This window comes from Salvia hispanica, chromosome 2 (assembly GCF_029641045.1).
Source record: "Salvia hispanica isolate PSC_SH4W2 chromosome 2, Shi_PSC_v1, whole genome shotgun sequence".
Classification (NCBI taxonomy): Eukaryota; Viridiplantae; Streptophyta; class Magnoliopsida; order Lamiales; family Lamiaceae; genus Salvia; species Salvia hispanica.
The window spans coordinates 11,388,586-11,401,064 of record NC_142693.1 but is presented as its reverse complement, the minus strand read 5'-3'; the positions used below and the strand labels follow the sequence as shown (position 1 = coordinate 11,401,064).

The 12,479-nt window shown below is 40.5% G+C and overlaps 2 protein-coding genes and 1 pseudogene across 2 annotated transcripts; all 3 read right to left on the bottom strand.

The window, feature by feature from the left end:
• Window positions 1-2,025: 2,025 nt before the first annotated feature.
• On the bottom strand, window positions 2,026-3,665 carry LOC125203240 (AAA-ATPase ASD, mitochondrial pseudogene; annotated as a pseudogene).
• A 1,908-nt stretch (window positions 3,666-5,573) lies between these two features.
• On the bottom strand, window positions 5,574-6,280 carry LOC148931565 (uncharacterized). Its single transcript, XM_089064548.1, has one exon. It carries the CDS (start codon window positions 6,178-6,180, stop codon window positions 5,719-5,721), a length of 462 nt encoding a protein of 153 aa, XP_088920674.1. The 5' UTR covers window positions 6,181-6,280; the 3' UTR covers window positions 5,574-5,718.
• A 1,799-nt stretch (window positions 6,281-8,079) lies between these two features.
• LOC125202814 (uncharacterized) lies at window positions 8,080-9,906 on the bottom strand. Its single transcript, XM_048101286.2, has 5 exons — window positions 9,578-9,906; window positions 9,249-9,488; window positions 9,055-9,138; window positions 8,697-8,826; window positions 8,080-8,561 (listed from the first exon to the last, which is right to left on the bottom strand). The coding sequence occupies exons 1-5, from the start codon at window positions 9,814-9,816 to the stop codon at window positions 8,343-8,345; spliced, it is 912 nt and encodes a 303-aa protein (XP_047957243.1). The 5' UTR covers window positions 9,817-9,906; the 3' UTR covers window positions 8,080-8,342.
• Between the last annotated feature and the right edge of the window lie 2,573 nt (window positions 9,907-12,479).

Genomic DNA, 12,479 nt, shown 5'->3' with positions numbered 1-12,479 from the left:
TACTCTCCTCGTTTCTATGTAGTAGAGGAATTTTTTTTCAGCACAAAATTTAAGAAATTGTGTTAAAAGTGAGTTAAGTAAACAAAGAATAAAGTAGGAGAAAGTAAACAAAGAATAAAGTAGGAGAAAGTAAAGTAAGAGAGAATAAATAAATTGCTTTTTGCCCAAAAAAAATGACTCAGCTACAGTCGGACAACCCAAAAAGATATACGACTCAGCTACAAAGGGACAGAGGGAGTATAAATCTGCCACATGGCGCAATCTAAGTGATTGATCATCCTGATCTAATGGGTTTAGTTTTGCCTCAGTTTCGGTATAAGAATGACATTCTTATATCAAAACTAAGGCTGAGGCGTCGAAAGTCACTGCCGCTAGAAAAAGGTGCAGTCGTGGCAGTCTGATAAGAGTATTGCCCTTATCACGATGCTGGGAAACGATAAATTGGAAGTCCCGGGACTGTTGCCCTTCGATAACCTCACAACTAGGGTTTAAAAGCAAGAAAACGATAAAGAGAGGCTAAAATATGCTCTTCATTAATTTGAAAGATGAGAACAGTATTGTGTTTTATAACTAAATACCCTAGGGTTGGTTCGACTTACGGACTGAGAAAGAACCAACAAAGAAAACCCGATAAGGAGCTTATATTGTGCTCGACCCAATTGTTTAATAAATTGTTCAAAAGGAAAATAAACAAAATAAATATTAAAGACTAAATAACTATTCTAACTATCTGTTGTCATCAACGAGCAACGAAGTCCCCATACTTCACCAGAGGTCTCATTCTCTGCTTCGGGCGTGCTTTCCTGTCGGACGTTGTCGGAGTCCGGCCTTCACGCTCCCGAGTATCACAATCTCCTCCGGCGTCTGGACCTTTGGTCAACGCCGTTTCTACTACCTCCTCTTCGGCCCTTCCTTCCTGTGCGACTGTTATCCCCATTAAGGTGGTTGTATCCGTATCAGGGTCCCTTAGGTTTTGCGGCTGGTTTTGCAGCCTTATTGTAGACCATCGTCCGCCACAAAATGCGGCATTTCTATTTTTTAATTTATAATTAAATTTTACACATTTTTCATCTATAAATACTATTTCCTCCGTCCCAAAATAGATGTCACACTTTCCTTTCTAGTTTCCCCACGAAAGATGTCACATCTTCTATTTTGGAAAAAGCTCTCTCTCACATTAATATAAATATACTATTTTCTCTCTCCACCTAACACACAAAACAACATCTCCTAAAATTCTGTGTCATTTTCCAAATGTGTCATCTATTATGGGACGGAGGGAGTACTATTTCACCTAATATCTCTATCCTTTCATTCCACTCTTATTATACATTCCGTCTACTCTCCACAAAAATCAATCTCGGTGGTTCCCCAATGAATCCTGTCAGATCTTCAATGAATCTCTTCTGCTAGTCTGCGGGATGAGATCACCTCCACAAACATTAGGGTCGGGTTCAAGCAGAGGTGTCGAAATTTGCAGTCATCTACATCAACGTTCAAATAATGTGGAGTAACAGCTAAAGTTTGAACAACATCTACCACATGGCTTTCAAGTACTACAACGTCTACATCATCGTCAATGATCACCCGAAGTTTATGCTGAGTGACGAGTGTGGCGGCCCAAAGAAGACCAAAATCAACACCGACGACATCGCAACGGGGATGATGCTTTCGACTTAAACACGCATATGGAGAAAAGTTTTGGTACACGAATATCAACAAGAATTCGTCACATTTCCAAAAAGTCGCCAAGAGGAAGGGTGTCTCTACGAGCAGTGCGACCGAGGTCTATTGAATTTCTTTTAATCTGCAATTAATTAAAAATTATAAAGTCATCCTACTTCCCCAAATATAACAGTTATATTATCTTTTTTCACCCGTTTTCATTTCTTCTATTCTCAAATTCATTCAAAAGTCATCTATAAATACCTCATTCATCACATAAAATTTTACATACCAAATCTTTTTTCTCTAACTCAGTTTTGTCTCTAATTTTCATTCTCAATTCAAGTATGGCTAACGATGTAGAAATAGCTCGGTTAATGGTCTTAGCGGAGCAATATAATAAAGAGTGTTACAACAACCATCGTGCACATAGATTACAATTTAATTAGGTGGCCATTTTCTTTTCAATGCTTGATCGCCAATCTCATTTCCCTTTGCAAACTTCTTTTCTTTTTCCTCTAGTTTAGCAGCCTTGTTCTTCTCTCGTACCTCCTCCAACGCCTTGATTAATCTCATCAAATTACCATCCGCATCTTCCCCATCGGATTTCCGCATCAGTTTATCAGCCACATCGGCCGGCGACATCTCCGTCTCGCTGAGCAGCTGCCTAATCTTAGCAAACAATTCATGCGAATCAACCTCCAAATAATTCTTGGCCAATATCTTAAATGCCTCAAATCCACAATAAGACAGCTCTATGTGCTCATCCATTCTACCCCTCCTGATCAGAGCCTTATCCAGCTTCTCCACATGATTCGTCGTAAAAACGATAATCCTCTCACCCGGACACGCCGACCACAGCCCATCAATGGTGTTCAGTAGCCCCGAAAGAGTCACCTTACTCTGCTTCTTTTTCTTCTTTTTCTTCTTTTTCTCCTCATTCACTGGATTCTTCTCTTCTCCATCTTCCTCGTTCTCGTCCTCGTCCTCATCCTCCTCGTCCTCCCTCTTTGCTGTGACATCAATCGAGCAGTCGATGTCCTCAATCACAATGATCGACTTGCTGGTGGTGTTGATCAGCAGCTTCCGCAGCTCGGTGTTGTTGTCCACGGCCGTCAGCTCGAGGTCGTACACGTCGTATTGTAACAGATTAGCCATAGCAGCGATCATGGTGGATTTTCCGGTGCCGGGGGGTCCGTACAGAAGGTACCCCCTCTTCCACGCCCTCCCCACATTCTTATAATACTCCTCCGACTTGGAAAAATACAACAAATCCTTAACGATTTGCTCTTTCCTGATCGGATCCATGGCCAGAGTAGCAAATTTTGCTGGATGCTCGAACACCACCTCGCTCCAGATCCCGCCGCGGCTGGAGCCACATCCGGTGCCAGATGCGCCGTTTCCAGCTTTATTAGTACAGAGCTTCCGGCGGCGCTCCTGCACCGTGATCGCCTTCCCCTTTTCCATCACGTGCTTGAGATATTCGGCGGTGATGCGGTGGCGGTGTTTCCGGTAGAATGTGAGGCGGAAATACTTCTTCTCATCCCACCTCGGCCAGAAGGAGATGGACTGCTTATTCGGGTTATGCTCACGGGAAGTCCACCAGACCTTGATGCCTTTGAACTCGTCGGTGACCTCCTCATTGTTGGCGACGGAGAGGACTACAGAGTCGCAGTCGTCGAAGACGTATGCCTCGAGGCGTTTGGCCTGCTTGGTGGATTTGGCGTTGAGGTACCTCTCGATGGTGGAGTAGGCTTTGCTGCGGCGGAAGCCGTCGCCTTGGAACTCAGGGAAGGTGATCTGGATGTATGGGTACACGAAATTGACGAGCTTCTCATAGCATTCCATGATTATGTTGCGAAGTTCGCAGGGAAAGTAGTTTTGGAACATGGCAAACATTACTGTGAGGCCGGCCAAGGCTTTGCCTGTTTGGGCGGCCATTGCGGCCAGGCTCTCGGCCATTCTCCCTGTTTGGGCGGTTAGGTTCATCATTTTTTAGCTTGTATGAGGAATTAATGATGATATACAACTATATTTATAGAGATTAATACCCCTGTTCTGCCCTGTTTCGATGCAATTTCTTCTTCAATGAGATATAGTAAGTACAGGTACTTGCTTTTGTTAGCCTTATTCCGGAGTAATTTCTTGCTACGCGTTTATTCATTTAGTATTTCACATGTCCATTTCGCTTCACAAGTCCACACACGCTATCTGAACTATTATAACTGCATCCATTTTAATATTATGTACTAGTACTATCATTTGTCCTTCGGAAGTCACAAAGGATGCAAACCATATTAATGCTGCCTATCTTTTGAATGTAGTATACTCCCTCCGTCCCGGATAATTTGGGTCACTTTGACCGGGCACGGATTTTATGAATTGTAATGAAAAGTACGTTGAAAAAGTTAGTGGAATGTGAGTCCTACCTTTATATATTAGTTTTATAATAAAATGTGAGTAGGAATGAGTTAGTGGAATATGGGGTCCACTACCAAAAATGGTAAAAGTGAAGTGGGACAAATTATATAGGACGTACTGAAATGGAAAAGTGGGACAATTATCTGAGACGGAGGGAGTAGTACTTATCACTTCTACAACATTCATTTTTAAATGGGGCAATTTCAAACAAAAGTTAAGATAATTAATATAAATTCAATAAACAACAATTGATGAAGACAAGTGTTCTTTTCTTTGGATTTTTATAAAAAATTACTCATAAGCAAAACAATTTATCACTTTTAAACAAAAGTCTATGCTATTCAAGTGACAACATTTAATCGTATATCATCTAGAATCATTTATTTGCTTATGAATATTTTTTTTTAAATCCAAAAAAAAACAAGTATAGATTCACAAAATCATAATTTCACAAAAGCATAGATCATCCATGAATATGATCACTAAATTGACTTCCTTGGAGTGAGTTTCTTCTATGTACATATTTCCGTGTACGTCTTCTAGGCATAGATAGATAGACTTTCCTCTTGTAACACCCCGATTTTTTCTACCATTTTTAATTGTTTTTGAAAGGACGTCGAATTCACTTTTAAAAATTAGGGGACAGAGGAAGTATGTTTTATTTTTGGATATAATATTTTTAGCAACTCTTTGAAATAGATAAATAAAAAATTTAAACAAAGCACAACACAGCACAGTCCGGCAGGCCGGGCCTAGCAAAATGAATAAAAGCTTGGCCCAAACCAATCCGCCTTTGACATGAGTTTGGGCTGGCCTAGGCCTCATTATAGATGGGCCTGTGGTGGGCTGGTTTGGCCCGGCTCTATTGATGTTGCAAATACAAATAGTAGAATAGAACTTAGGAAAGGGAAAACGGAAATTCGAGATGTTTGAATTAAATATAATGTAATGAGATTAGCAATCCACTTTTTTTCTTAACCAAAAGCACCCGTAGTGGGCGGGGGTTTAGGCAGACCCTCAACCCTTGAATAAAGTCAAAATATAACGTTTCAAAACATAATCCTAACCCAAAAGTGACTAGAATTCAGAACAAGAACATGAAGAGGAAACGAACTGAATTTCCCACCGGAGATTGCAACCCACTTATGAAGACAGGAACAGCAGAAAAGAAAACAATATAATTTGCCCTTGATCTCAATTTTCAAATGCGAACGTCCAATGTCCACGAGCATGTGTGAAGTTAATTTTTACATAGCATCCAACGGTAGAGCTTTTTACTTATATGCCAAAAAAAAAAAAATTGGTTTTACCACATGTGTTTCGAACCCTCCTTTTGGCAGAATCCGACTAATCCTGCCAACATATTTTGATTATTAGGATTGATGAGAAAATTTGTGTGAAATATTAAATGCCTCATAAACTAAATATAGCGTTTAATACTTATTTTGAAACAAATTAAAAATTAGTAATTAATTTGATAAATATCATAATTTAGTAACCAACCCATTAATCATATTAATCCAATAAATATATTATACAAACCCAATCATAATAAGACGGATCTTATGAATCAACTCGTGTTCTACAATGCACATCTATCGAATTCGTATGCAACCGTATGTTATATGTATATCAATGATTGGTCTTTTGTTGGTTGGTGCGCGCGAAAAGCTTCTTCACTACCTTCACCAGCGATTCCATCTTCCTCGGCTTTGCACGGATCAATCTCAATTGCCGCACATTAGCGCACTCCTCCAGATCTAGATCTTCGATTTCATCCCCTCCACTTTTGTTGTTGCTGCTATTATTGCTATGATGATTTTCACTAGTTTCTTCGCTTAATTCGGAATCGGCGGAGCTCTGTAATCCCTCGTTGAAATCCTCCCACAGTAGATCCATCGATTCACTCTCCGCTTCTTCTCTTTGGGCGTCCTCCTCCGCATCGTCGATTTTGACGGCTTGGCTCGCGAACTGCCGGCGTTGTGCGGTGGCGGTGCTCGTTTGATCGGGATCGGAGATTCTCCAGAGAGGCGGCAGGAGTGCGAGATTGTTGCTGCTGATCACGGGGAAGGTAAACTCTTCTGCTGCGATCATCTTTTATATGTGAATTGTGATGTATGGATCTGGATGAGCTATATATGAATATAGTCGAATCAGAAAAAGGAAAATTGTGCATTTAATTTAATGAGGGGAAAATTCTGTATTTATTATTATGGGTATATATGTTAGGAATTAGTTGGGATTATAATAAATGAGTTTTGGCAAAAGTGTTAATGAGGAGGTGGCTATCTTCTCCGCATTCCATGGACCTACGTGTTACTCATGCTAACCTTAACCTCCTTTCTTTTCTTTTCTTTTTTAATTTTCATTTATGGAGGAAATGACTATAGTATATAGACATTCACCTACTACCATATATCCGGACGTGATTTTTTCATTGTCGCCCCCTCCGACAGCTTCTAACGTCGCTCATCTCCCTCCGTTAGCTTTCGATAAATTTTATTTCGCACATTCCGTTTTAGTGTCCTGGATCTGGCAAAAATGAAAGAAGGGAAGTAGGGAAGTGACTGGTTAAATCAAGACAATTGAGATGTAACCTACATAATAACACATTCCCTCTTTATTATGGCATAAGGCATATTAATAGGTCCTCCTCCTTCCATCTACATCTCCATTAAAACTTTTGTTCCCACAAATTGACCACTAATTCCATATTTCTTGTGTCTTACTCTCACATGGTCCCATGTTTGACGTTTGGTCAATTAAGTATCGACTTTTCTTCCCTTTTTTCTCGCTTGATTGCGTGATCAATGCAATGCTAATAACACGTGTTTTTCTTGCACTTCGAATTAGCAAGCACGACCTCTAGTGGCAGTGGTAGTGTGAGTAAATGAAATATGACACTACACAATTATATGTAAAGAATAAACCTTATATAGTACTCCTTCCGTTCCGCTAGTTGAGGCGTTATTTTCCAACACGAAGATGAAAAAGATGTTCATTGTATTGAATCGAGGGAGAGAAATAGTAGAGAGAATAAAATAGAAAAATGAATAAAGTAGAGAGAGAATATAGTTGTGAAGGAAAAATAAGTTAATTATTGCCCTAATGAATTGACTCAACTATGAAAAAACTTTTCAAAATAGAAAAAGACTCAACTATGGTTGAAGAGAGGGACTAATATTTTTTAATAAAATAATTCAAAATAAAATATTATTACTTTGTAATGGGTCACCCGAGCCCAGCTCAAAATTATTGCATTCCTAATAAAACTTTACCCAAACCTATTAATTTCATGTACATTCGTGTCAAATTTTCGTGTCAAAAAATTTACTCTAGGATCAGGTTGGCTCAGTCCAGGCACAAGCCCAATCAGGTTGAGGCCCACAACTATATTTGGATCATGCTGCATTGGCCTTTTTTTATATATGGGCTGAACTCAGACCCCATTGGCCATTGGTAAGTTGGTCGGTTGGTCAGGCTAAACCAAGTAGTAGAACGCATATTTTTTCATGATTTTTCCATACATATTTTGAGCATTTAAATGAACTTAGGTGAACATTGGCACCAATTACAATGTTTTGGAATAAGAACTTGAACAATAAGTACAATTTTAGATTAGCATGCGCAGTAAGCAGAAAACACTGAGCACGATTTGAGTAATGAGCAATAAACACAACTCTTATTGATGATCATCTTCATAAACAAGAAGAAAAAAGCAACGAACACAATGAAAAGTAATAGTAGGATGAAAATCAAAGTTTAATGGGTATCTCACTCAATCGTTACACTTTGATCTGGGCCAAGTGAGTTTTAAAAAGGCCCAATTAAAGCTCATTTCAATTGAGTGGCCCAAGCCCGCTTACTTATTCTATTCTACCAAGCCAGTCCTAGGCCAGCCTATACAGGGCTTGGGTTAGACACTTAGACTGTTGGTGTATTTGACAAGTCTAGTTAAAAGGTTGATCTGCTAGAGGAATTTCAAGAACATCACAATCATATAGTAGCATAATCTGCCATGCATACTTGTCACAAAAAGGGATGTTTATAGCTCTAACTCAGCAATGTCATTGTAGGAGAGTTAAGTAATCAAGCCTAATTAATTGCCATGCATCTAATTAGTTTGCTTATACAAAAACCACAAGTATGCTGCCATGCATACTTGTCACAAAAAGGGCTGTTTATAGCTCTAACTCAACTTACAAGAGTAGCTCAGAAGCCAGCCCATTCTATCTTCTCATTTCATTCTTACCAAATTAGTTGTCGTCTTGCTCTTCATCATGCTCGTCTCCTTCAAATTCAAGGTCACTATCCTGTTCCATGACTTCTGCTATACCATGCTCCTCAATTACTGACAGTGGAAGTGCATCAGACGATCCTTCCTTTTCATCACCATCGGTAAGTGATTCAATGGCTCCCTCACGACGTGTCTGAATGAGGTAATGCGCAACAGATTTGAAACCAAGCTTCGTTGCCTGTAAGTTCAAAATGACATATGCTTAACAGTTCCAATCTATGCATCACTATGTTATGAAATAATGTTTGATCATTGATAAAGCCAACTTCAGTTCCACATTCCAACAGATGAACTTAGGCCTCATGAGATGTACCTTCCTGTAGATTGCTCCAGTAGGGTTCCATCCTTTATCTCTTCGGCAGCGACTGCAATTGCATATTCCACGACATACAGGGCAAACCCAGTCCGGGTTCAAATTAACTTCTCTCACATTCTCCCCATACCTGAATTTTTTTTTTTTACACATACCACATGATCAAATAAGCAACAAGAACAAGTATGCTTTGTCTAAAAATCTAGCAAAGGAGCAAAACAATGAGTTCACTTGAGTGATTATATCATTCATTCATCAAACATGATAAACAAAACTCTAATGGACCATCAAGCAACCAATTCTAATTCTAGTTTAGAATCCAAAAAACAAATAAGTTTAAGATGAAGGTAAAAGAGACCTCATGTGCAAGCAATCTCCACAAAACTGGCCCGAGACGGCGCTGCACTTGCTGCACGAGGTACGCAGTCCGAGAGTCTTTTGCCTGCAACCACATTGTGGACAAGTTAACGATGGAAATGTGGTCATCAACAATCACAATGTTGTTACATCAAATGAATAAACAATGAGTGTTGAAGATGAAATTAGGGATACCTGCATTGATGACACGACTTTCCCTCATGAGAATCGTAAATACGCTGACCGTCATCGTCGAATCCATCAACGAAGAGAGTCCAAGCAGTCGCGGACTCACCTAACAGCTTCTCGTGCTCCTCCGAGTAAATCTCAGGCTTCTCACCGGCTGGAATGTGGATTTCCACCTTCTTCGAGGAGGTGTGCGCCTTTTTCGGAGATTTCTTCTCCGAGTAAACCGGCCGCGGCGCGTCTTTCAGCCTGATCGACGGCATTTGCTTCAGTTAAAACGAATCAGAGAAAAAATTGAAGAAATTTCTAGATCCTACGCAAAGAGTAAAACATGTGACCTAGAAGAGCGGCGTGGAGGATCATTTGAAGGTTTGATTTGGGGCTTAATTTTGCGGAGAGAGGGAGGAGCAGAGAGAGGCTTGAGATTTTTGGAAAGGTCAGCAATGCCGAGAGTCTTCATTCTCTCCATGTTTTCCTTGATTCGTTGCGCTCTCGATGCTTCATACTGCCCTCCTCCGCCTTCTTCTACGGCGCCTCCTTCTCCCTTCTCACTGTCCTTGCGTCTCGTACTCACCATCTTTCTCTCTCCTGTGTGCTGCGGAAGGTGGAAAGCCTATGAAATCAAATTTCTTTTTGGAATATAAAATTACTAAAATCGCTCATACCCATTTACTAGTGCTACTACTAGTATTTCTTTTCCCGCCCAATATTTTGTTGTGTGTACCTTGTGGATGCCATCTCGTAAATTAGGGGTTTTTGGTGAATATTTGGAATTCATTTTGAATACTATATGAAGTTTGGTCAAATTTTAGTCTCTCAATAAATTTTGAAATTGAAATATTGTCATTTTTAATGTTATAAAAAGATATTGATTTGTGCATGGATGGAATGGCTAAAAATAATTATTAGTATTTCATGATTAATATTCCATTTCCAAAGTTCATGAAACATACAAGAATTTCACCAAACTTCGTGACTTAAATACTTATTATCCTAAATTTTTAAAAATGAATTTGGACTGAACCAACTATATGAAAATCTGATTTGAAAATTTAAAATCCGAACTATGTGAGCATTTGTCAAATTTGAATTTGAAAATTCAAAACCCGTACCATGTAATCAATTTCACCAATTTGACATTTCTTCCAATTGAGTACTAGGTATTCACAACATTGCAATACTCCTCCCAAATTATGTAAGCATTTGTCAAATGAAGTCTCGAACACTAAGAAGCTCCAAATATCCTCATTCATGTCAGTGAAGATGTTCATCGTACACTGCTGAAATTTAATCGGTGCGTTGCATAACTTGAAGGGCATTCGACAATAAGCATAGGTGCCTATCAGACAAATGGAGCTTGTCTTATCTTGATCTTTTGAGGCAATCACGAACTAATTATACACTGAGTATCTATCAAATTAGCAGTAAGGAATATCTCGTAATCCTATCTAGCAACTGGCATAGAAATGAGAATGTGAAGTGATCATTTCTTGTTGCCTTGTCCAGTCTCCAATAATCCATGCATACTCTCCACAAGTTGATCAATCTTGTTGCCATGAAAGCACTAGCAATAGGCGCCTAGCCACCGCCTAGCGGTTACGCGTTTAGGCTGGGCGCTACTGCGGCCGGTGAGCCGAGCCTAGCGGGACGGTCGCCCGAGAGCTAGGGCATGGTCGGGCCATTCTTGGCAGTGGCCCGGCGGTCTCAAGGCGTCCGCCGAGCCGTGTTTTTTATTTTTAATTTTTTAAAAATTTCTTCTATAAAATACCCTACTCACATTTCATTTTTTCCATCCATTTTCCTCACATTTCCCTACTCCACACGATAATCCTATTAAAAAATGGCTTTTGGTGGCGATGATCCATCGGATAAGCTCCTCGACGATGCCATGTGGGAGCATATGTTTGCAGAGATAGACCGCGAATTTGAACAAAGCCATTAGGAAAAGATGCAGCAGGTGGTCCCTCGATCGATCCAGCATCAACTTACAATCAACAGGGACCACGTCACTGCCCACCATCGATTGTTTGCTGACTACTTCGTCGAGGAGCTACGGTGGGGGCAGACGGTTTTCCGTCTATGTTTTAGAATGCACCAAGAGCTTTTCCTACACATTGTGTCAGCATTGGAGGGCCGATACGAGTACTTCCAGATGCGCGCGGATGCCAGTGGCAGGCCCCGACATTCGTCGATCTATAAATGCACCTCTACAATTAGGTAGTTGGCTTATGGAGGACCGAACGACATGTTCGACGAGTACTTTCATATCGGCGAGACGACTGTCCGCGACTGTCTTAAGTATTTTTTCCGTGGCATCATCCACAAATTCAGACCCAAATATCTTCGAAAGCCGACCCATCTCGACTGCCAAGGTCTGATGCATTTGCACGGGAACGTGCACGACTTTTCCTGGAATGTTGGACAACATTGATTGCATGCAATGGGAGTGGAAGAACTGTCTAACCGCTTGGAAAGGGATGTATACGACCAGCTTCAAAGGCAAGAATCTCATTATGATCCTTGAAGTCGTTGCTGACTATCGACTGTGGATTTGGCATACGTACTTCGGGGTTGTCGGGTCGAACAACGACATCAACGTCCTACAGTCGTCGCCTCTCTTCAAGGAGCAGTGCCTTGGTGTGGATCCGGTCATTAGTTTCATCACCAACTGCAACCAGCATGATATAGGCTACTATTTGGCTGACAGGATATACCCCAGGTGGCCTGTATTTGTGAGGACGATCAGATGCCCAACGGATCCAAAAAAATTTACTTTACGCAATGGCAAGAGGGTGCGTGAAAGGATATGGAGAGAGTATTTGGTGTGCTCCAAGCGCGATATGCAGTGGTGAAAGGCCCGACACGAATGTTCTATCTCGAGTGCATAGCTGATGTCATGTATGCATGTATCATCTTGCATAACATGATAGTCGACCATGAAGGTCCGAAACTCACCAATTGGGCCAATGAAGACGCTGCTGGACCAAGCCATGGTGTGGCCACCACCCCCTTACACATGGGTGTACCCCATGGTGACGCTGAGAGAGTCCAAGCATTTGCTTTTATGCGTCAGCAACAAGCTCATATTCAACTTCAGCACGGTAAAATCGAAGAGTATGGGCACATAGGGTTGCACGTTGATATTTTTGTATTTTATTTGAAAGTATGTTTATCGTTGTATTGTTTTTCAAATTTTAATACAACGAAGATATTCGTATTACGTGTTTTCTACATTTTTTT

Bases quoted from the DNA above. Each gene is read 5' to 3' on its own strand.
- LOC148931565 (XM_089064548.1), bottom strand. From the start codon at position 6,180: ATGATCGCAGCAGAAGAGTTTACCTTCCCCGTGATCAGCAGCAACAAT.
- LOC125202814 (XM_048101286.2), bottom strand. From the start codon at position 9,816: ATGGTGAGTACGAGACGCAAGGACAGTGAGAAGGGAGAAGGAGGCGCC. The intron at 9,139-9,248 runs GTATCCCTAATT...ATGTGGTTGCAG, and splicing joins AAGTCGTGTCATCAATGCAG to GCAAAAGACTCTCGGACTGC. The intron at 8,562-8,696 runs GTACATCTCATG...TTGAACTTACAG, and splicing joins CTGGAGCAATCTACAGGAAG to GCAACGAAGCTTGGTTTCAA.